Source organism: Amphiprion ocellaris, chromosome 20 (genome assembly GCF_022539595.1).
Source record: "Amphiprion ocellaris isolate individual 3 ecotype Okinawa chromosome 20, ASM2253959v1, whole genome shotgun sequence".
Classification (NCBI taxonomy): domain Eukaryota; kingdom Metazoa; phylum Chordata; class Actinopteri; family Pomacentridae; genus Amphiprion; species Amphiprion ocellaris.
This window is the reverse complement of record NC_072785.1, coordinates 23,791,203-23,813,667: the sequence shown is the minus strand read 5'-3', so window position 1 is coordinate 23,813,667 and position 22,465 is coordinate 23,791,203. Positions and strand designations below refer to the sequence as shown.

General features: G+C 42.6%; 1 protein-coding gene across 13 annotated transcripts in view; it reads right to left on the bottom strand.

The window, feature by feature from the left end:
• Positions 1 to 22,465, bottom strand: part of syne1b (spectrin repeat containing, nuclear envelope 1b) — a 90,737-nt gene that overhangs the window by 32,510 nt on the left and 35,762 nt on the right. For all 13 annotated transcript variants that reach the window (XM_055005701.1, XM_055005707.1, XM_055005704.1 and 10 more), the window contains 44 exons: positions 22,105 to 22,258; positions 21,369 to 21,994; positions 21,054 to 21,233; positions 20,763 to 20,913; positions 20,441 to 20,599; positions 19,657 to 19,839; positions 19,212 to 19,313; positions 18,854 to 19,057; positions 18,456 to 18,663; positions 18,193 to 18,305; positions 17,847 to 18,052; positions 17,620 to 17,769; positions 16,104 to 16,395; positions 15,797 to 15,969; positions 15,383 to 15,692; positions 14,849 to 15,013; positions 13,764 to 14,120; positions 13,505 to 13,641; positions 12,705 to 12,882; positions 12,413 to 12,595; positions 12,160 to 12,303; positions 11,534 to 11,689; positions 11,032 to 11,196; positions 10,762 to 10,934; positions 10,427 to 10,580; positions 10,138 to 10,281; positions 9,685 to 9,849; positions 9,244 to 9,561; positions 8,954 to 9,109; positions 7,625 to 7,795; positions 7,059 to 7,385; positions 6,804 to 6,956; positions 6,409 to 6,576; positions 5,707 to 5,883; positions 5,456 to 5,602; positions 5,238 to 5,363; positions 4,698 to 4,874; positions 4,121 to 4,386; positions 1,723 to 3,883; positions 1,284 to 1,621; positions 1,055 to 1,199; positions 752 to 970; positions 396 to 664; positions 52 to 217 (listed from right to left, as the gene is read on the bottom strand). In XM_055005701.1, the coding sequence (XP_054861676.1) occupies positions 52 to 217; positions 396 to 664; positions 752 to 970; positions 1,055 to 1,199; positions 1,284 to 1,621; positions 1,723 to 3,883; positions 4,121 to 4,386; positions 4,698 to 4,874; positions 5,238 to 5,363; positions 5,456 to 5,602; positions 5,707 to 5,883; positions 6,409 to 6,576; positions 6,804 to 6,956; positions 7,059 to 7,385; positions 7,625 to 7,795; positions 8,954 to 9,109; positions 9,244 to 9,561; positions 9,685 to 9,849; positions 10,138 to 10,281; positions 10,427 to 10,580; positions 10,762 to 10,934; positions 11,032 to 11,196; positions 11,534 to 11,689; positions 12,160 to 12,303; positions 12,413 to 12,595; positions 12,705 to 12,882; positions 13,505 to 13,641; positions 13,764 to 14,120; positions 14,849 to 15,013; positions 15,383 to 15,692; positions 15,797 to 15,969; positions 16,104 to 16,395; positions 17,620 to 17,769; positions 17,847 to 18,052; positions 18,193 to 18,305; positions 18,456 to 18,663; positions 18,854 to 19,057; positions 19,212 to 19,313; positions 19,657 to 19,839; positions 20,441 to 20,599; positions 20,763 to 20,913; positions 21,054 to 21,233; positions 21,369 to 21,994; positions 22,105 to 22,258 (10,816 nt within the window). The remainder of the gene's footprint in view (positions 1 to 51; positions 218 to 395; positions 665 to 751; positions 971 to 1,054; positions 1,200 to 1,283; positions 1,622 to 1,722; positions 3,884 to 4,120; positions 4,387 to 4,697; positions 4,875 to 5,237; positions 5,364 to 5,455; positions 5,603 to 5,706; positions 5,884 to 6,408; positions 6,577 to 6,803; positions 6,957 to 7,058; positions 7,386 to 7,624; positions 7,796 to 8,953; positions 9,110 to 9,243; positions 9,562 to 9,684; positions 9,850 to 10,137; positions 10,282 to 10,426; positions 10,581 to 10,761; positions 10,935 to 11,031; positions 11,197 to 11,533; positions 11,690 to 12,159; positions 12,304 to 12,412; positions 12,596 to 12,704; positions 12,883 to 13,504; positions 13,642 to 13,763; positions 14,121 to 14,848; positions 15,014 to 15,382; positions 15,693 to 15,796; positions 15,970 to 16,103; positions 16,396 to 17,619; positions 17,770 to 17,846; positions 18,053 to 18,192; positions 18,306 to 18,455; positions 18,664 to 18,853; positions 19,058 to 19,211; positions 19,314 to 19,656; positions 19,840 to 20,440; positions 20,600 to 20,762; positions 20,914 to 21,053; positions 21,234 to 21,368; positions 21,995 to 22,104; positions 22,259 to 22,465) is intronic.

Here is a 22,465-nt window from a genome sequence, read left to right as displayed (position 1 = left end):
TTAGACATGTAGACAAATTTACACATTTGTCTTTTTAGATGGCAGATATACCTCAAGCTCCTGCAACAGAGAATCAATGTCTGGTGTGGGATTGAGAAGAAGCTCTCGGGTCTCCTGGATCCAGGCTTTTACAACACTAAGCTCCTTCTCCACTTCTTCTCTGTCCCTCAGTTCTTGGGCTGCCTGAGCTCGCTTGGTCCTGGACTGAGTCAAAAGGCTGGAGGCAAACAGAAAATTGATTCTTATTAAATTCAGAATGGCAAAACATACATAGTTAACTTAGAGAGCACTGAAGATGTTGAATTTCAGGAAGGAAAGGAAGCACCTATCTATCAAGTTAGCCATTAAAAACAGTTACTGCAGATTGCCCTCATTTAGAGTTTAGCCTCTCCTACCTTTCCATTTGGTCTTGTACAGCTCTGATCTCCTTCAGGCTGGGCAGCTCATCCTGATCATTTGTTGGTGAAGGCACTTCCACATCGTGCAGCAGGCTGAGGGCGTACTGGCGCAGCAGTGTGAGGGCAGAGAGTTCCCGCTCCAAATCTTGGCTCAGCAGGTCATGTTGGTCCAACAGAGACTGCAGAGTAGCTTTGGAGGCCTTCTCTACTGCACTGTCCGGGACACGACTCTGGAGCTCATCAGAGACTGCTCTAACCTTCACCATCTGTAAAAAAGAATATATTTACTTATGAAAGTCTTCACCTGCAAAGCTATATCTTTATGTAATTGTAACTGCCTTCTGCCTGTGTACCTTCTCTGTGAAAGTCCTCCATTCCTGTGCTGTGTCCTCCAGCACCCTCTCCTGTCCTCGTGCAACACTGCGTAGTCGTGTCCAGCGCTGCCACACGGTGGTCATGGAGCGACTGATGGTGGCCTTGCTGGCATCGCTGCCCACCAGCTCAAGCTGAGCGGCTTGTTCCTCTAAACCACTCAGCTTCTCTTGGAAGCCATTCACCAGTGATACAAGGGACTAAAAGAAAAAAAAAGACAGTTAATTGCACATAGAATTCATAGAAGGACCACCTATTTTCTAAAAGGAAGTTCTATCTCGTACCCGGTGACTGCACAGCTTGTCCTCAGCCTCTTGGCTTGTTGCTGCCTTTGCAGTAGAAAATTCAGTCAGCTTCTTTTCAGCTTCATTCATGAGCTCAATGACTGTCTGCCTTGCCTCCTGGTATGTCTTCCACTGGGCCACACAGCTGAGAAAAACAGAATGTATCACAGTATAAAATTCCACTATTAACTGCAATTAAAATCTGTTATCTTTATTTCCTTCTCATTACCTGTGAAGGACGTCCTGATGACACTGGAGCTGATCTCGAACCTCCACGCCTCTCTGCTTTGCCGACTCCACACTCACCCGAAGCTGCTCTTTAGCTGTAGGGTTCACTAGGTTCTCCAGCTGAGGAAGCAGAGTCTGCAACTCTTCCAGGTGGATAAGAAACTCCTGTTCTGTAGCCATGATGTCTCCCTGCTGTCTGAGACACTCTTCATAGTTCTCTACATCCACACCTAAACTAGCTTGCTGCAGGAAAGACACAGCATCCTCCAGCCACTCACAGGCCGACTGCATCCTGAAGTGGTATTTCTGACACAGCACCAAGGCCTCCTCCAGAGTAATCTGCACACAAAAGCAAATGAGATAGAAAATACTGGATTACTACAGCTAACAACACTAAAGCATTTCACATTCATTAAACACTGAATGTAAGACTGTCCCACCTGTTTGGAGCACAGCGCTTTCTGAACATCTGCTTGCAGCTTTGCCATTTCCTCCAGGCTTGTATCTACGTGGGTTGGGACGAGCTCATTGGCACTGATAAACTCCTGCTTTTCTCTGCTACTAAGAGCAGCCACAATTCTCAGTCTGGACTGAACTTCTTCCTGCATGATTTGCTGCTTCCTGATCTCCTCCTGCACCTTCTCCACTCTGACATCCACAATCACAGCACAGCCCAGATCATCCCTGACCTGCTGTAACCAGTCCAGAGTCCTTTTCATCTCCGTCTCAAAGTCTTTACTTTGGATAAACCTGGTCTCGCATTCTTCAATCAGATCCCCTACGGCAGCCTGTAAGGATCGCAGCTCGTCTTGCCACAGGACCACTTGCTCTTTAGAGGCGTCATGGGCTGCCTGGTCCACACGAGGAGCGAGGGTGTCCATCTGCTCCATCAGCCTCGACAAGTGAGAGTTGGCACTTTGCAGACTCCCAGCCAGAGCGTGGTAGTTCTTTAGCCTCTCCTCGGCCGACTGCGTCTCAGCGTTCACTTTCACCAGCTGCTCTTTTGTGGCCTTTAACTCAAAGTCAACCTGCATAGCCATCGCTTTGTGGTCCTCAAATGACTCCAAGGTTTCATCCAAATGCTCTACTTTCTGTTCCACCAACCTCTTTAGCCCATTGTACAGGCTCACAAGCTGCGTCATTTCCTCCGGGCGCCACGGTTGCCCGGTGCTCCGAAATCCCTCTTTCTTCTGGTTCAGTTCACTCACAGCTAGACCCAGGTTGCTGAGATCAGTCTGGATTGCTTTGTAATCACTCTGCAAGCTGAGAACCTCTTCTGTTTGCAGGCCTACAGGCTGCGTCCCCAGACTGTTGAACTGTTCTTCGAGTTCTTTCAGAGCTTTGTGAGTGACGTCTATGAAAGATGTGTACTCGTTCCTTGTGAGAATGGCCTGCTGGATTTTCTCCTGTTTCTCTTTGGCTAGTGCTAATATGCTGTTATATTGCTGGGGGAGGGTGTTGAGTTTTTCATCCAAATAGCAATGATCTACTTCATTCAATGTGGGCAATATCTCCTGTCCAGCTCTTTGTACAATTAAGAGGAGGTTCTCATATTCAATTGCCTGCTCAACTATCTGCTGATATTTCATTAGCTGCGCTTCCAGTTCAGCATCTCCAACCATGAGGTTTATTTCAGGGAAGGTAACGATATCAGCTTGTTTTATCCATTGGCATATTTTCTCTAGATCAGTCTTGAAATACTTTCGAGAAACAAGCACTTTTTCAAGCTCCTGAAGTTTCTGGCCGCATCTGTGGAGCGTTTTGTCAAAGATATTTTGTAACTCTTGTAACTTTGTGAGAATCTCAGTCCTTTCCTCCTCGCTGGCATCCCTCATCAGGTCTCTCCCCTGAGACCACAAGGAGGTGAGCTCGCTCTGATAGGCTTTTAAGCTGCTTTGGATGTTTCTGCATGTTCGAACCTGCTTGGCTAAGTCATCAGGTAACAAAGCAATGTACTCCTCCGCCTGGGCCTTCTTCTCATTCTGCTGGACCCAGGAAATAGACTGACTCACAGCCATCAGGAACTGTGTTCTCTCTGTAAAAGCTTTGCTCAGGTGTTTTCTGCGCTGCACCACTTTCACGCTCAGAGATTCCACCTCAGATTGTGTGTCAGAAATCAGCTGCTGCAGATGATGCCGTTCGCTGAGGCCCAGTCGCGCTAGAACCCTGTCAGCGTCCGCCATCGCCTGGGCCAGGAGGAGCTGCTTGGCCTCCAGCTCGCTGCAGATGCTCAGGTGGTCAAACAGGAAGCTTTGAGCCAGCTCAGGAGGAGGGCTCATTTTCATGGCCTCAGACAGGGCAGGCTGCTGCTCCTCTGCCCAGTCCCGAGCCTCTCTCAGGCGGGCCTCCACCTGACCCATATCTTCTAGGGTCACCACTGAGTCCTGGATCTTTCTTTCAATTAGGTTTTGCATCTGAGACCATCGCTGCTCAAAGTGGCTGATTTGCTCTTTTACCAGCTCCTTGTCGTCCAAGTTCAGATGCTGGATGACTTTCTGTTTCTGGTCCTTGAGGTCTTCAAGAGCCCCTTTTTGTTCTTCAAGAGTTACTGCAAGTTTCCTCAATGCCTCCAAATGCTGAGATGAACTTTCAGCGTCCGTTCTGTGGCACAAAAACAGAACAACTCATTATACAAATTTGTGGAGTACAAACAATGACACTTAAAGATTACATATTTTGATTTATAGACATGAAATTCAGAATTTGAAAATATATGAAATAGTGGTTATAGAAGCTACTTTTGCTTAACAGCTTCTGCCCACAGATGACTTTATTTTTGATCTCTGATATTGTGACACTTTCATAGCAGTATGAAATAACTGATTTTGATGGACACACCTGGCCAGATTGTCCCACTCTTTGGACACCTGCTCAAACAGCACCTCCACTGCAGCGATACAATCGTGATATTCTTTAGATCTCTGCAGGTCCTCCTCTCTCTGGCTCTGCAGCTTATTGGCCTGGTGACAGAGCTCAAGCCAGGAATGGCTCAGACGGTCAAGCTCTGCATGTTCCGGAGAGTCCTGGCCTCCTGTCAATCTGCTCACTGTCTCGGTCATCTTAGTCAGGATCCTCTGTTTAGACTGCAGTTGCTGGCTGCATTCCTGAGTGACAAGCAATATATTGGATGGCAAAAATAAATACTTCCAAACACTAAGCAGATCTCTCTCTAATCTCTTCACAACCTCAGCCAAAATGTTGGATTAGATAATAATGGCAAAATCACAGACAGAATCCAGTCTGGACTCACTCTGCTGTACAGTTAAATTAAAAAGCACATGCAGACAAACAGATATTATCACTTTGATAAACATAACAGCAGAAGAAAGAGAAAGGGTGATTTTGCAGCATGATCACAAAGGTTTCAGCCTGTGTGCATTCTTGAGGGACTGATGGCTATGATACTGTCTCCTACCTTGGCTTGTGACAGCATGTTTTGTGCTATCTTGGTCTCCAGCTCTGCTGGTCTTCTGGAGAGGCTGAGAAGCTGCTGCTCCATGTCCTGGAAGAGGCTGGTTAGATCTTGTTTTTGTTCTTTGATCTCTCTCCAGCCCTCTGAAAGCTCCTGAGCACTGGACATCCGTTCCTCTATCTGCACAAACACATTGCAAACCCTCACAAAGTTAATATTTGCAGGATTATGCATCATGAAAAACCCTTCTTAATATATGGACACAATATAATGTTATATTTTTATTTTAATATATATCTCTATCACTGGTGCAACCACACTGTATCTCTTACTGAATGCATTCAGTGATTTACTGATGAATAATATTTGTTCAGTAATATACACACTAAAATTTGCTGTAGTACACCACATTACATTATTTTGCAAAAATCCTGTTTCATTTTAATTACAGTATTCAAGACTTATAGTGATACTAATTGTACTAAAATCATACAATTCGTCTTTTACGTTGTGAAATATGTAACAAGGTAAAATAACACTGACCGTGAGTTTGACCTGCTGGACCTCAGCAGCTGTCACTCTTACAGCATCATCTGACAGGTCACACACAGAACACACCAGGTCCAGGTAAGTGCTGGCCTGCTCCTGAAGGGCTCTGTAGTGCTTCACCTGTGTGTGGAAAAGTAATTAATCTAAATAAATTACAGAAAAATAACATTACTGCATTCCAAGACCAGCCAAAACTGTGCTGTGATGAGCACCTGCTTCAGTGCTTCCTGCAGACCAGATGGTCCCTGATCGTTGAGCTGAAGCTCCTCTTGTACCGTGGAGAGCCACGTTTGGCTCTGCTGCAGAGTGTCCTGATGGTTAACATGTTTCTGCAACTCCCGGTCCAGACTCTGGTAGACCTGATGCACAATGGGGGCATTATGACTTCACTAACTTTACTCGGTGTGATAAATCTGTTGGAAAAACAGTAAATAAAAAGCAGTGGTTGTCTTTTATTACTCACACGCTGGGCAGTGCTGCAGATAGCAGAGTAGCTGTCTCTGGTTCCCTGTTGGTGAGCCTGGACTTGTTGGCTGATCTTAGCTTGAACTTGATCTGTACAGCTGGCAACGAGACCTTCACCTTTCTGCTTCAAGCTGGTGAGACGCTCCTCAAAACTGGCAATCTCTTCCATAATTGCCTGAAGATAATGCAAGCAAACAAGCAAGTTAATTTACATAGCACCTTATCATACACAGAGGTTATTAAAAGTGCTTTACAGGCAAATGAACAAAAAATTAATAAAAATGTAATTAATTACATTTAATTCATCAAAAACAGTAAAGATAAGTTGAATAAAGCAGACACAAATGATTAAAACTAAATAACTAAAAAAGACAAGAGATAAGAATAAAGTTGTGGACAGTTTAAATAAAGTACAGGCAGCTTAGACTGGAATTTATAATGACATTGATGACTAAAAGCAGGGGAATGAGGGAAAGCTATTGAATTAAGGGAGAGGATTAAAAGCTGGTTTCAGTCTTTAAAATAAAATGGTCAAACAGTGCATCATTAACACTGAATGGGCACACTTCCCAAATCGATATTTTGCTCATCTCGGGTTCCGGATATTATCACAAGGTCCAAAAGTATCTTCATGTAATGATGTAAACTGTGAATATTACAATAAAAAAAATTTAATTTAGGACACTATGTAGTAAACCACCTTATGTCGGGCAAGCTGCTGAGTGGCCATCTCCATACTACTGGTCTGCATGGAGTCCGAAGTCACCAGCCGGCTGGACATCTGTAAAAGCCATTTCTCAACTTCTTGCAGTTCACTGTTGTAATCCTCGTGCTCCTTCACCCACTCTATGAGGTTCTGAACCTGCATCTGAAACATAAAAGCAAACCTCTCTTATTTTTATATTTTAATCATACATGATAATCTAATATACCTGTGCATTGCTTTCAAAACCTTACACTTGTGTTCAAAATTGCTTCTGTCTGCAATGCTTGCTGATGAAATATAACATACAAACATTAGCAATGAATAAAATGACTAATTTTCTACTCATTTCAGACTCTCCACCCAAGTCCAACTTCCCGTACCAGCCATACCTTAGCAGCCAAACACAGGTCTTGGTAGTCAGACTGCAGTCTCTTCATGTTCTCACTGATAGTGGGGTCATTTACTGTGTCGAGCAGCGCCTCCCCTTTCTCAATGACAGATTTTACTGCTGACTCATGAGACTGCACTGTCTGCTGGATGGTCTGAAAGCATGACAAGAAACAAAATACAGTAGATAAAATCAAGTAGTAGTATATCTATTTTCACAGTTTCAAGGACAAAACACGTTTTGTTAGCATTGTTACCTTGTATTTTGCTAGCTGAGCCTTCTTCTGGTAGAGTTCAGCTTTAGGCTCTACACTCGATGCTAAAAGGTTCTTGGTTTCCATCACCCACTGGGCCTGAGCCTTGTATTTATCCATATAGTCTTTGGAGAGGGAGATGCATTTCTCAAGGGAGCTATGTTCTGTGCGTAGAGCTGTCATCAACTCCTCTAGGAGGAAGAGTCGAGTGTCCACTTCTTCCTTCAGCTGCTCTGCTTCAGGTTCTTCCAAGAACGCCATGGCTCGCTCCGTCTTCTCCCTCATCGCCTTCAGGTAAGTGTGACCCTGCTCCATGTCAGCCTGAAGAGCCTGAAGATGACATGAGCCGTGATGAATAGGTGTCTAACAAATACCAGATTGTGCAACTTCTATTATTTTTCTGGGATTTCTCCTAATAACAAACATCTTAGAAAGGTCAGCAATGCTACAAAAAGTTTGGCCAAGCCACAGTGGTGTCACACAGTTCTGTTGGAGGTCTAATACTATACATTTTCTCTACAGGACAGACATTTATGCAGAAGACATGTCCAGTATTTTATTAAGTATACCTCCAGTTTCTTCATCTTTCTCTCCATGGCAAAGCGGTCCACTATATCAACACTTATAGCCACAGTGCTGAAGTTATTCTGAGCTGAGCTGAGCCAGTCTGAGAAGGTGGTGAAGACACACTGAGCCTCTTCAATGCAGGACACTTCCTCCTGCAGCTGTTTAATGGTCTCCTGCAATACAAAGTAACAGGAAAAACAAGGTTATAGGGGGAGAAGAAGGATTATGATAGCTAAACTGATGACATCTTTTTAATTATCTGTCAAAACACTGATTGATTGATATTTTACTCTACCTCTTTTAATCTAAGAACCCTCTGAACAACAATAGCCCCTGGTGGATTCGAAAGATATGGTGTATATTTAAAAAAAACATCAAGATTATACAATTTATCAGAACCACTACCTGTAAAAACACGAAGAATTGTAGGATTTCTCAACTTTACGACAGTCCTGTTACCACTCATTTGGGATGTGTCATTCCATCTGTGAACTTAAACTATATTCTAAGCTTTCTAAATATAATACAAGCTTAAAATCAGGATATTTTGTCAAAATCACTTTAATCTACATGTTTCTTTCAAAACTTCACACAAAATAAGGTGTTTGCATTGACCAGATTCTGTAAAAAACAAAAAATTCTGCACTCCTCAGCACATCCATGGAGCCATTAGTGGCTCAAATATGAACAAGAGTTGGAGCCAATAAACTAAAAATGTTTTAGGTGTTAATCAGAATTTTTTTTTCAATGTCTTTAAAATGAATCACCGAAGTTGCATGTTTCTTTTTTAGGATTTATGACATTATAACTTTGTCAAAGAAACAGTTTTGAGTTTGCTGTCCTTTAAACTGCAGTTAAAAATGACCACAGTCAGAAAAATATAACAGGAGCCAAAAACAACAAGAAACAAAGGGTATGCATTGAAGTATATGGATGAATGTACCTTATATTATTGGCCATTTACAGCTACACTACCATTCAAAGGTTTGGGGTCACTTAGAAATGTCCTTATTCTTGAAAGAAAAGCAGGTTATTCAGTGAAGATAGCATTAAATGAATGATAAATCCAGTCTAGACATTGTTAATGTGGTGAATGACTATTCTAGTGGGAAACAGCTGATTTTTAATGGAATATCTCCATAGGGATACAGAGGAACATTTCCAGCAACCATCACTCCTGTGTTCTAATGCTACATTGTGTTAGCTAATGGTGTTGAATTGTGCAATTATGAAAAAAAAGTGAGAATTTTCATGGAAAACATGAAATTGCCTAGGTGGCCCCAAACTTTTGAACTGTAGTTTATGTGTTACTGTATTCAAGAAGATGTTACCAGTAAATGCAGAAGCAGGGCGTGGTATCGAGCTGTGATCTGAGTGGCTCTGCTGCTGATCCGGCTGCTAATATGCGTCTCATCCAGAACTTGCTGAGCCAAAAGACTGAGGCCTTCCATCTCCTCCTGATAAACCAGCACTTCCTCCTGCCAGCTCTGATAAAAGACGGATTCTTATAAATGTCAGAACGACACTTGGATTAATTCGGTTTAATTACATTCATTACTTGATTTCAGAACTAAAATAATTTGTTGCGAGATTTATGGAAAGTGCGGAAATCAGAGATGACCTTTATCAGCTGAAGTTGAGCATCTTTGGTGGCGCGGTCGGATCGCCGATTACTCCGCAGTTGTGCTTTTGTCTCCATGCCCTTCAGCCAGCTGTCAAGACGCTGGAACTTCTGCTCCATCTGCCGCAGTTTGGCCAGAGCGCTGTTGAGCTGAGCTCGCGTGTCGGCCAGCCGGGCCTGGTAGAGCCTCCACTCCTGCTGAAGTGTCTCCAGCGCTCTGTCTTCTATCTGAGGGAGGCCCCAGGGGATGACCAGCTCTCGACTGACCAGTATGGTGTTTAGCAAAGCCTGGCCCTCTGTGCAGTGAAGCTGCAGCTCCTGTAATTACATAGAAGCAGTCGAGCACTTTTATCTCTCTACATTTTTACATATTAATTGAATACAACTTCTGACTATGTAACTAATGGCATTTAATTACCACACTGATAATTTGATAATGACCTGCAGCTTTTGGAGAGTTTCCTCCAGCATATCAACATCCCCCTCCAGCTGGGTGTAGCAGCCAAGCTTCTCTTGTTCCTCTTCCAGCCACTCTTCAAACGCATGAAGGCCCCGCTGATACTCTTGATGGGCTTTCACCAGCTCTTCTGCTTTTCCGACAGCCCTCTGAGGAAGTACACAGTGAGGATTCAGCTGTAATCTATCAATCAATTGTATCTCATTTTTCCTTTGACGTCTGTGTTAATATGCAGCCCAGAGGTTGCTATTTTTACGCCTCACACTCACTGCATTTCAAGCAGTGTGGTGATGTTTTCTGTGTTGAATTCTGTGTTGATTAACCTCATTTTTCTTAAATCAAATTGTCTCATATTGTGTTATTAGAACTCAGGATACTAAATTTAACTGTATTTTTGTATAATACTGAAGCGTTGTGTACATTCTGCTGCTTTTTACCATAGCGTTGTCTTTGATAGTGTTGTAACGCTCCTGCAGATCTTGCAGCTCCAGTTGAGTGACATAGTTCTCAGTGATACTGGCACTTTTTGCAGTGATGGTGTCCAGCAGGCTGGTGTGGCTGAGCACTTCTTCATACAGTAACTGAAACAAGAGAGAACGTTATATTATCAATCAATTCTGAATGGAAATCAAACTGTGCTGCATTTTCATCAAAGATTATTCAAGTGGCAAGTCAATGCAGTAAATCATTTGTGGTACACAGTATGATAGAGAAAGACTGCTGTACCTTGGCCTTGCTCAGATTAGCAGTTTTATCTCTCATCTCTGGGCATTGTTTATCGGTAGGATCAAGACTCTCCTCCACACGCTCCACCCAGGCCATAAACTGCCGTACATCCTCCTGGTAACTGGTCCACTGGGACAGTGAACCCTCCAGCTGACTGTTGATTTTTGAGATTAGAATAATGTCAGACAATGGTGGATACAACAAAAGCTACAATAGAAGAACAGAAGGAGAGAAAGAGCAGCAGATGCTAGTTGTGTGGACTTCACTTTTTTCTTTTTACAGAGAAATTCTTGGTGGACAAACTTTTGTGTCCTTATTTTTGGTAAAGGACAAACCTTTTGCACTGAATAGAAGCTGAGAGCAGGGCATCCCATGAATCCTTTAGGTCCTGTATTTGTTTTTGGACCACAGGTACTCCCTCTGCTGAGGTGTTTCTCTGAACTGACTCTCCTCTTGTGATCAGCATCTTCAGCTGTATCTCCTTCTCCTGACGAGCAGTCAGCAAGGCCTGGTGCAACATCCATCAGTGTGCATTGATTAATCTCTACATGTGGTATTCAACATGGTAGTTTGCCTTTTGAAAATCTAACAGCGACTTTGTTTACCTCCAGCTTGATCATCCTGCTGTCAAGAACATTTTTGTCAGCAGTGGGGGCGCAGTATGTCTGCAGCATATGGCTGGTGTCAGCCACCCAGTTCTGCAGCTCCTTTAACCCTTGGGAGAAAAGGTGGTGCTCTGTGACTATTCGATCAATCCGGGATGCCTTTTCCTGCAGAACCACAGAGCAGGACACAATCAAAAAAAGACCAATATAGGTTTTGAAGTTGGCCGAGTAGATTTCAACCTCAAGTGCACATGCAGATGTCTAAAGATTATGTACTACAAAAGACATGAAGGAAATTAGTGTGTATATCTTCCAACAAATACTTACACTAACAAAAGAAAGACATTAGTATTTAACAATGGTGAGTTAGTACAGTCACTGTTTATCATCTGTAAAATACAGTCAAGTCAGAGCTCCGTCCAGTCTAGTGCATCCGTTTCGTCTCCAGCTCTACCCACAGAAAAGCCCCAGTGCCCAGGCAGTTTGGTAGGCATTACTTTACCTTGGTCAGGTTGGTTAAAGCTAGGTACTGAGCGGAGAGTTGCGAGACGCGGTGCACAAAACCCTTGCCGGCCGCGTGTTCATCCCACAACAGCTGGGCCTTCTCTTTCAGCCTGTTCAGCTGAACCTCGTGAGAGGCTAACTCCTCAAGCACAGACTGGAAGAGCACAAGCAAGTTATCAAAGAGGCATGCAAGCTGACACACATAGATATAAGACAGTTAAATTCAGACACACAGCAAAGACGGGTTAGAGATGAGAACATGACGTAAAGAAAAGCAGATGAGACATATGGCCAGTGTTACTTCTGGTAAAAGCTCTTGGTCATGACATGCAGTCAAGCCCTCAGAAAATAGCCAGCAGACAGGTTTAAACAATGATTATATTCTAAAATCACTGCGTTTTTAAAGACACTGTTAAAAAGTGAGGAGCGGAAAGTTCTGGCAGTTAGCATAAGCTATTGGCGGTTTGCTTCCGAAGTGAAGAGTTTCAGTGCTAACACTTCATAACAGAGCTGGAATGGTGAGCTTCTGCAAATGGAAGGAGCTCAGCCCTGAGTGGTTATGGCACTCGAGCATGACTGGTTTTGAGGGATGTTCCAAGCTTGGTGGACTTTGGGCATTTGTACCTGCAGCTTGTGAAGCTCTAACTTTTTGGCTGTGAGATCATGAAGTCTTGTGCTGCTTTCCTGTACAGCCAGCTCTGTGGCGTTCAGGCACTCCTGAAGAGGCTCTGCACTGGCCTCAAAGTCCTTCATCTGAGATAAAAGGTTCTGAAACACACAAGAAGATGCTGATATGTTTCACTGACTTAAAACTAAATAATGCACCACGGTTTTGAGGGAATGAGATGAAACATGGCTCCATTGTTTAAATGCTTACTTGCAGACTCGTCTCCCTGTTGTGCAGACTAGACATGATGTTTTTCCAGTCCTCTCTGGCGGTGTTCATTTTAGCCCGAACTGCATCTACTTTGTCTTTAGCTGCAACGCTGGAGACGAGCTCAGCATTCACAACCACAGCATTCACCTTTGACTGACCTTGTTCTCTGTCACTTAGAAACTCCTGAGAAGAGAAGTGAGAACAGATGTAACACACAGACAAGTTTAAAGATTAAAATAATTGTTTGTACCAGTACAAATCTATTTTTCTGCTTCATGGCATTTGACTCTACCTGAATCTTCTGCAAACTTGACGCGGCCTCATTGAGATTTTGAGGTACGTCAAAGCACTTGGCTGTGTTGATTTTGGCATTGACCAACCACTGCTGGAACTCTCTGAAAGCTGAGCGGAAGCCTTGTTCCAGTAGTTTCTCTTTGCTCTGGCATTCCCTGGATGCTTGGAGACTCAGACTAGAAATCAGGAAGAAAATGATTCTGGATATATTGCAGGGCATTAAATTATAATGTAATTTGCAAATCAAATCAGATTTTGTCATTCCTATTGTGCTTGTCTGTCAGTCTGACTAGAAATCACTTACTTTGCCATGTAATTAATATGAACTTTCCAAGATTATTAACTTTATTGACATTGTGTCCGAGAGGTTTTGATTCACTTAAGTAGTAACTAACAGTTACACAGTGTAGTGTGCGGTTTGCAGCGTTTAACTTAATTGTAGTGTTTGTTTCGAGCATGCTTGCTTCTCTACACTGTATATGGAAATGTGGTGGACCAAACATTGATCTAGCACCAAAACATTACACTAACAAAAGTATCTTTGCAAGTTAGACAGTGTGTGGGCGAATAAAGCCTCACATGTTTCACAAACATAGAAAGACAGAAATTGTCAGTCTTGAGTACTGTATTTTGTTTGCCTATTATGTTGCTTTGCACTGGATTGTACTAGAGTTACAATTTTTCTAGTCATACCTAGTATGCAATTTCATAACGGGTTTTTTTAATGATCTGAAAAAAAGTAAAATGTCTGATATATGCTAAATGTAGTAACAGCTCACCATATTTGCATTTTCTCACCTGTTGTATTCCTTAATGAGAGCAGACACTCTCTCAGACTGCGTTCCCATTTCTCTGGAGAACCGGCACAGATCATTGAGTTGGGTCTTCAGACTATCAGACGTGGGTTCAGCTTTGACAAGTTCCTCCAAAGTGTCCTGGATGGAAAACAAATATCATGAAGCAATGAATGCAGCATTTTACATGCTTTAGTCATCTCCTGCTATCAAGTTTCAATGATGACTGCTTATTAATGGAATTAAACTAAGCCAGGACTTGCCTTTGCAATCTGCCAGCCTTTAACAGCTTCCTCTCCATCATTTTTACCCTCTGCTTGGGTCAGTCGCAGTCTCCAGTCCTTCAGCTGGCGGTTGAAGTCCTGCAGGTCCTGCTCCAGCTGTGCTGACAAGCTGGTGAACTCTTGTTCAGAGCTGGCTATTTGTGAGAGTGTTGTCTCTAAACTAGCGCGTGTCTGCAGCGCACCACGTTCCCACTGATCCCATGACGACAGGAGGGCTGCTTCTTCTCGCTCCAAAGCCTCGTAACCCCCTGAGCCAGTGTAATCTCTCGCCACTGCACCGCATCTTTGAACCCGGTTCAGCCTCTCTCTGCCACGCTGCTTAGAGTCAAGCAGCTCCTGGAAAGATCAACCAGGAATGATGAACAAATTTAATTACAAAACATTCACCACAGATCAGTTATTTTACCATATGTTCATGGGATTAATAAACAACTTTGTAAACCAGGAGTATGATTTGGGAAATCATGCTTGCATATTTCTAAACTTAGTTCCACCAAAATATATTGAGAAAGAAATCTCTCAACAGTCCTGTAAGTAGCTACATAGCCTATTGTACATTTTGATTACTATTATTTTTTTTAGTTTTGAGGATAAATTGGCATGTTTGTCCAATCCACCATGTATTCATTCGTTCACATAGATTCTCACCTAAATATTGTTTCTACCCCTAAAGGGCTCCTCATTAGTTTTATTAGCCCTCGCAACACTTTTGACAATTAGTGGGTTCTAAGGAAGTCTTTAAGAGTCTTTATAGTCGTTTAATCTTTACAAGTTAATGTCCCAATTAAATGAAAAAAAAGGATCACGCATATAAGCTGCATAGATTCAACAAAGTTAAGCCTGACTGAGTCAAAATAATTATCTTGACGCCTTGAGTGTGGCAGTGAAACTGCTGCCACATGCGGCAAAAATAACTGCGTATCCATGTTTAATCCTTATCACATGACAAGGAAGATGGAGTCAACACTGAGGAGGAAGATTAGGACGTGTTCCATGTGTCCTTAAACTGAAGGACTTCTCATACAAGGTTATTTTCTCAACTATAACCTTTTGAGATTGCTCACCTGCACTTTGGAGAGCTTTCTTTTGATGGAAACTGAGTCTCCTGAAAGGTCAGACCAGCGCTGGAGCTCCTCTTTTGCAGAAACCAGCCAGTCATTGAAGTCTCTTACAGCATCGAAATACTGCTCATGTTCAGACACGATGTTTTGCATGGACTGCACTTTACCCTGTGGGGAAGAAAAATACAATGTAAACACAAATTTTAAGATATTATGAGTCCTGTCTAAATATTAATGTGTCTAGTATAGTATAGTTTAGTATGAAGTATTTTATTGTATGCTATTGAATGGGAGTTTGCAGTCATGGTCATTTATTAACGTACTGTCTTAATTTTCTCAATGTAAATAGTCTTTCCATTTGGACAACACTTCAACTGCTTAGACAATTTTCCAAGGAAAAGTTGCCAAGACACTAACTATCTCGCCTTTGGGAGTGTTCTTGGATTCCAGCTTCTTTTTTGCTGGCCACGTTTTCCTGCATTATTCATCAAGGATTCAGAAAGATTTGTAAGCACTATTTAAGTAAATCTAAATCACCTTGACGACAGCTGAGATATCAGCAAAGTGTGCATTGAGCTCCGCCCTTGACTCTGGTCCAAACGTCTGGTCGCCAGTTTTTTCATGCATCTCCACCGCTTTGTCCGTTAGGCGTGACAGAGCCGTTGCATGAGCGTCCACGTCGGCCTGGATGGCCCTGAGGCGCTCCAGTAAAGCAGATTTCTCTTTGAGGCCTGGCTGCTGAGGCAGAGTCATCCCCACCTCCTGCTCCACTGACTCCATCCACTGCTGCAGCTGGCTCTTATTTTCCTGAAAGCTGGTCCACTGGGCCACTGTCCACTCCAGACGACTGTGGACAAAGATACATCGTTATTAGGTTATGAAATATTGACGATCTGTGTATATAGTATCAGCTGTAAGCCTGACAGCTCTTTGACATGATACGTTTTCTACCTGTGGCAGCTCATAGAGGTCATCAACATATTGGCCCAGGCATCCTTCAGGTTCTGGAGCTGTGAACAAATAGCCTCCTGCCCCTCCATTCTGTTGTGCTTTAGGACCTGTTCTCCTTTGCCTACTGTCATGTTGAGCTTCACCTCACCTTCACCTTTCATTAGCAGGATATCCTAAACACACACAAAAACAACGAAAAATAAATATGACTCATCTACAAGATAATTTATGTGATTCTAAATAATGTGGCAAGAAAACACTGTAAAGTAAATAGCTATATTTTTGGAGCAGGGCATTATCCACTGACCTGCACAAGACCTAGTCTTTTCTCCAGAGTCTCTTTATTGCCAACTGTGCTGTTGAGCGAAGCCAGACGCTCCTGAACACCATTAAGCCAGATCCAGGTAGTCTGCAGTGTCTCTTCAAAGGCTTGCTGCTCTTGTAAAGTGAGCTGACAACTGCGCAGCCTCTCTCTCACACGCCTCTGCAGGGCCTGGTGCTGCGACTGAAGCTGAGCTGACACTCTCGTTTCACTCCCGTCGCCTCGCCCACCTTCATTTAGAGCCTGGCCCTCCTGACAGAGACGCTCAAAGGAGTCCCTGCATGTAAAGAAGTAGAATGTTTCAGTAAGTGTTTCAATGAGGACAATTACAGAGAACCTTTTGGGGATATTTGCATGATCCTTGGTACATTGTTCCCTCATCTATCTTAAATGTAACATGTGTGAGCTAGTGGATATCTTGAAATTCCCCAAGGGGATGAATAAAGAATCTATGTATCTTTGTATCTATCTATCTATCTATGAGATGCAAGCACATGAATAAGAAAAACAACAAAAAAATTAAAGGGAAAGATTGTTTTAAAAAAAAACATTAAATAATGATTACATAAAGTTCCAATAACTGCTTAAATGTTCCATAAAACATTAATTGGATTATTTAATATTTCAAAACAAATGAATCCATTAAAACAAGAGCAGCTAGAAGTAACATAAGATGAAACGTAAAACCAAAATTGTTCTAAAAATGAGCTTCAGATTGTTCTGCATGTTATTCAAGGTTGAACAGAGAGTAAAACTGAATTGAAAACAGCACCTGCAGAGTAATCCAATTACTTGAGCATGTTCAGTAAAGGACAGTAATGAAGTCATGTAAGGAAAGGCTGTCCAACCTTAGCATATAGCCCACAGTGATGGGGACCATAATTATCAATGGCGATAAAACCTAATACAGCGAGATAAACCGTATCCAAGGGCTTAGGAGTCACAATCTCACACTGATAAAAAAGTTGTCTCAGCAAGTGTTCTACTACAACGCAGAGGAGAAACATAGTTCATTCCTGTGAAAGAAACCATTTTTGTTGTAATTTAGTCACTTGTTACAAAAAGTCAGCCACTCATTGATCCAAATTCCAAAATATTTTCTAGTGGATGAACTCAGAGAAGAGACATTATAAAGATCTTTAGTTTACTGAAAAAGGATGAGAGTTTATTCACCTCTGCAGAGAGAAGTAACTGAATTATTTGCAACCTCTCACTCCTGTTTCCAGTGTTCTCCCCCTCAGGCTCTTTATGCCAATTACAATCTTTCATCTATGATTACTGATAGTTTCAGCCGTCCGATAGATGATAAAGTATCTTCCACTATTTGAGTTGGAGGCCTTTTGGAAGGTTAAGAACTTTCTGCTCTTTTGGAAACCAGATACTGTCAACTGCTCAAGAAAATAACAAGATTGCCGGGAACAATATATTTGGCTCATGGATCATGAATTTAGTTTTCTCTGCATTAAAAACTATTTTAAGAAAATATACACAGATTGAGCACCTTTCTTTGAGCACCTCCTGCTGATACTCCTCCACTTGCTCCAGCACAGCCTTTTCTGGTCCTCGCTGCTTGGCCTCAAGTAGATCTGTGGTCATTCTCTTCTCCATATGCTCCAACCACCACCTGAGCTTCTTGAGGCGACCTTCGAACCTAGAGGGAATTCAAAATGCTTATAAACGCCGGCCTTACAATGTGCATGACAGAAGTGGCTCGTGTGACTCTCTTACCCCTTCATGAGAGAAGCGCTGTCCTCCAGGATCTGCTGGTTCTGTCTGCACTGCTCCACAAAGCTGTCCCAGTCCTGCTGGATGGAGGACAGGTGCTGCTGGACCTGGCCAGCGCTGGCTTTGGGGAGATGAAGTAGGAGCTTCTCTCCTTCCTCGCAGACCTGAGTAAGACGCACCTCACCTTCCTCCACGCGATCCATGGCACCCTGACGGAAAATCACATCCTCTTAGTTTCCTTGCTAAATCTCCTTGCACCTAAACTGTTATTTTAATTTCCACTGTGATAAATTAAGAGCAAATTGCAGTCTTTTCTTATTCCCATCAAAGTCTGATTTATTGAACCTACCTTTAGCTTCTGTAGTTTGCGTTCCACAATCTGAGTGTCTCCCGATCGATCAGAGCATTCTTTCACGATCTCCCTTTGTTCTGAAAGCCAGCGATGGAACTCCTGAACTAGGTCTAAGGAGGATGGGGGATAAACAGAAATAATATTTGGTCTAGAATCAGAGAGACTCAATGTTTTTTACTCAGTGACCACTAGATGAGGCATGGATTCTCATCAAAAAAGCCATTTATTTGATTGAACTCTTAATAAATTGCACTTCTTACCATTGAACTGCTGCTGAAGACAGTTCTGCAGTGAGACCAGCGTCCTGGCAGAAAGCTGGTTCACTGACTCATAAGTCTTGATGAGGTCAGTGAGAGCTGAACCCAGACCAGCCAGCTCCTCAGATGGATATTTTCTACAAAGCGTGTTGAGGCTCTCCCTGGTGGAGTCAATACTCCCCTGCTGATTTTGCAGCTCTTTCTGAAGGTCCTTCAAAACACGTTTAAAAATGTACATTAGCTGATTAGCTCACATTGTTGGCATTGTTTCCTACAAGAAAATGACCTCCTATCTGTAATACCAACAACATTGCATCTCAGTACTGTATATTGAACCAAGGTTCTTCTTCCCACTTTTGCAAGGGTTTTAAGTTATAATGTGACTATTATTTAGGCTCTACCTTCACTCGGCAGATGTCTTCGGGATCTGACCCAGTCGGAGAAGAAACCAGAGAATCTTCCATGCTTTTGAGCCATGCAGACATCTGTGAGATGTAGTCTTCCAGCTGTTTCCTCTGGGTGCTGAAGTCCATGAGGTTTCCTCTGGCCTGCTCATGTAGCTTCTGAACAGTGCTGATCTTTTTCCTCAGGTCGTTCTCCAAAACCTGACGCAATTAGAAAAAGAAGTTTGTGGTGAACTGAGGAGGACCAGAGAGTTAAAATCTGATGGTCTGTGAGTGCAAATGGAGTACAATTCCTGAAAAACAGTACAATCATTCAGGAAAAACTAAAAGGTAAGATTATAATCACATCTATTACCTGCAGTTTGGCAGGAGTTTCTTGACTTTGACTGCACTTCTTCAGCTCTGACACTTTGCTTTGCAGGGTTTCAAGTTTCTGCTCCTTCTCGCCCATTTCCGCCTGTGGATGAAAAGAGAAACGGCTGTAATACACCCAGTCTGGCTTGGTTTTTCAGTTTTGTTTAGTAATCTAGAAGATAATACACAATGTGGTTGTGGTCACACAGCGTCTGTACATCTAAGCATTTCTGCAATGTAAAGCAGGCATTTGGTGTCTCTTACCAGAGATGTTTGTGGTATTTGAGACATTTTTTTTGAACATGTCCTACTGAGTAAATGTGCACACTATCTGTTGTATTCCGGTATTTATTTGCTATAACATTAACCCACATATAGTGTTAGTCATTAAAAGTAAAATCATATCATTACCCAGTTTTACAAAGACATCTTACGTCTTACCCTACCTGTAATGCTGAGAGCCGTCCTGACACCTTCTGACTGTTGTTCAGGTTGTTCAGGCTTTCATTTAGTTCCATCACACAGCTGCTCGTCCAGCCATCAATGTCTTCGTTGATCTTCCGCACATCATCCCACAGAGCCAAACTCTGGTTCAGACGAACTATGTTGTCATCTATTTTCTCAGACACCTGGGTAACAAATTAAAGCAGTCACTAAAGTTTGTTACGCTAGAATTGTTGAAACACAAAGACACTAAACTGACAAAATAGTACAAAAAAAGTACAAAAGAAACTTCACTGTCCCAATAGCACCATTACTAGCATTCTTCTTCTTCTTTGATAGTTGTAATAGTAGTAGTATTACTAATAAACTTCATTTATATAGCATGTTTGACAATAAAAACACATAAAGTAAATATGTACATTAATTTGTCTACTACTACCATGATTAGTACTACTACTACTACTACCACCACCACTACTTCTACTATTAATAATAATGATATTATGATAACAATAATAAGAAACTCAACAGGCCTACCAGTATTATTATTAGTACCACTATTACTATTAATAATAATACCAATGCTAATACTAATAATATTAATGATAACAATTATAAATTTTATTTATATAGCATCTTTGACAATAAAACATAAAATTAAATCAAGTAATAAAATAAACTGAATTGGTCTAATGAACAAGTACTGCCTGTATAACCACGGCCTGAAATAGCTGCACTGATTGCAAAACAATAACACATCACACTAATGCATAAAGTCAGACTTACGTCCAGCCACTGATCAACAAGCGTCTCCATGTCCTTCTTCATCATTTGAAAGTCACAGTCAGGGATCTTCTTTAGTTCAATCACCAGCTGCTTTCCTTTGCCGGAAAACTGATCCAGTTCATGTTGCTTACTGGCCATCTCCACCTTCACTCCTTCATGCTACAAATGAAGCAAATACAACAAAAGTACATTAATGACCAACCAGGAAGGAAAAAAAAAACGACAAAAATTTAAAAAAAAAAAAAAAAAAAAAAAAAAAAAGATTGTAGAATATAACCCCAAAAAGCAAAACTCTGAGGATGAAATATGCATCTGTTCTAACCTTGGTTAGTGATCTCTTGGTTTCCTCGTGGTCCTTCAGAACAGAGTTTATCTCAACCAGAGGTTCAGCACTCTCAATAATGCAGCTGATGGAGGCTTTCAGGATTTGGTATTCTCTCATAAGCTCGGCAAGGATATTGCACTGGTCTTGTCTGGCATCAGAAGTGAGAAGTTTATTAGATACGGGCTATACCAGCTTACACATAGATGAAGTATAAAATACAACAAAATGCCTAACATAGAAATGCATTCAGCAAAAACAAGCAAACAAGCTTTTGGGGTCCTTCAGTACCTTTCTGTGATGAGCCTCTTGGTGTCCTCCCATGTCGTCTCCAGCAGGCTGATTTCTCTCAGAACCTCCCCGGCCAGCTCTGCGTCTCTCTGAGCCAGCTGGTTGCCTTTATCCCTCAACCACTGCTCCTCATGCTGATGTGACTGGAGCTCATCCTCCAGCTGATTAAAGAACCGAAGTCTGACAAACAGAGAGATAACATATTGTTGCTTGTGTTCTCATGCCTCCCCATGGTACTAGCACATAAAGGTAATGCCCCACTAACTCTGCCGCTGACCTCACTGACCTAAATCAGATATTGCTGTAATACTTTACCGCTGCTGTAGAGCATGCAGGCTGGGCTCTTTGAAGCTCTGGTGGTCGGCTTTCTCTTCAATGTCTTCCACCGCTTTGAGCAGCTGTTCTTTCCGCTGTCTAAATGAAGTCCACAGCGCCCCCAGGGCTTCTGCTTCACTCTGCTTAGTACCAAGCAAGTTCCTCACAGCATCCAGCTCAGCACTGAGTGAATCAGCCAGCATGCGGCACGTCTTACGAGAACCCTCATCAGCACCGATGTGGAGATGGCTTTTGCAGAGACTGCTGTCCAGACTGATGGCGAGAGTCTCCAGCTGAGTAATGTCTGGAACAACAGTGGCCAGTTCTTGCTGCAGCTCCTCGACTCTTCCACGATCCCAGCTCCCGGCACTCTCCACCGTCTGTCTCAGGCCCCGTAACACTCCTGCTGCTACACTGTGGGACTGTAAAAAAGTCTCGAGTCTCTCCAGACACTCTAACTGCAGCTCAGCTAACTGCTGGGCCTCCAGGTAAGGCTGCAGGCAGCTGTCTGCTCTGCTGCGGAGGAGCTGAACATCACCAGGCTCACAGAACTGACAGAGCTTCTCGGTCTGCTGCTCCAAGCTCTGTCTCACACCGGACTGTTTCTGAAGGGCCACCTGGGTCTCCTGTCAAAGGGAAGTGATGAGGATCAACCGTTGCTCTGCAGCAAAGCACTATTTTCTGGGCTTTAAGTGACCTTAGTATGCGCTGATTTTCTTTGCGGTTCTGTTCTTACCTTTATCTGGGTGGCGGCAGACTGCAGGTTGCTAATGTTGATCTGAGAAGCTGAGTGCAGATTTGAGAGCATGGTTTCACTCCATTGGGAGAATTTGAGCAGCGCCTGGTCAAACTGCTCCACCAGTGATAGGTGGCTCTGAAGCTCTTTGAATCTGGGGAAGAAAGTGAATCCACAGTGAGTCTGCAATTCAGTCAAGCCTGCTATAAATAACATTTTCCCAGTATATTTTCTGAATGTTATTAAATTGAATTTAACAAAAAAAAAATCCCCACTGTTACACCATGTGTACATGTAAGTGTCTGTATGTAAATGAGCATAACAAACATTAGGAGTACTGTAACTCTAGCAGCTGATAACT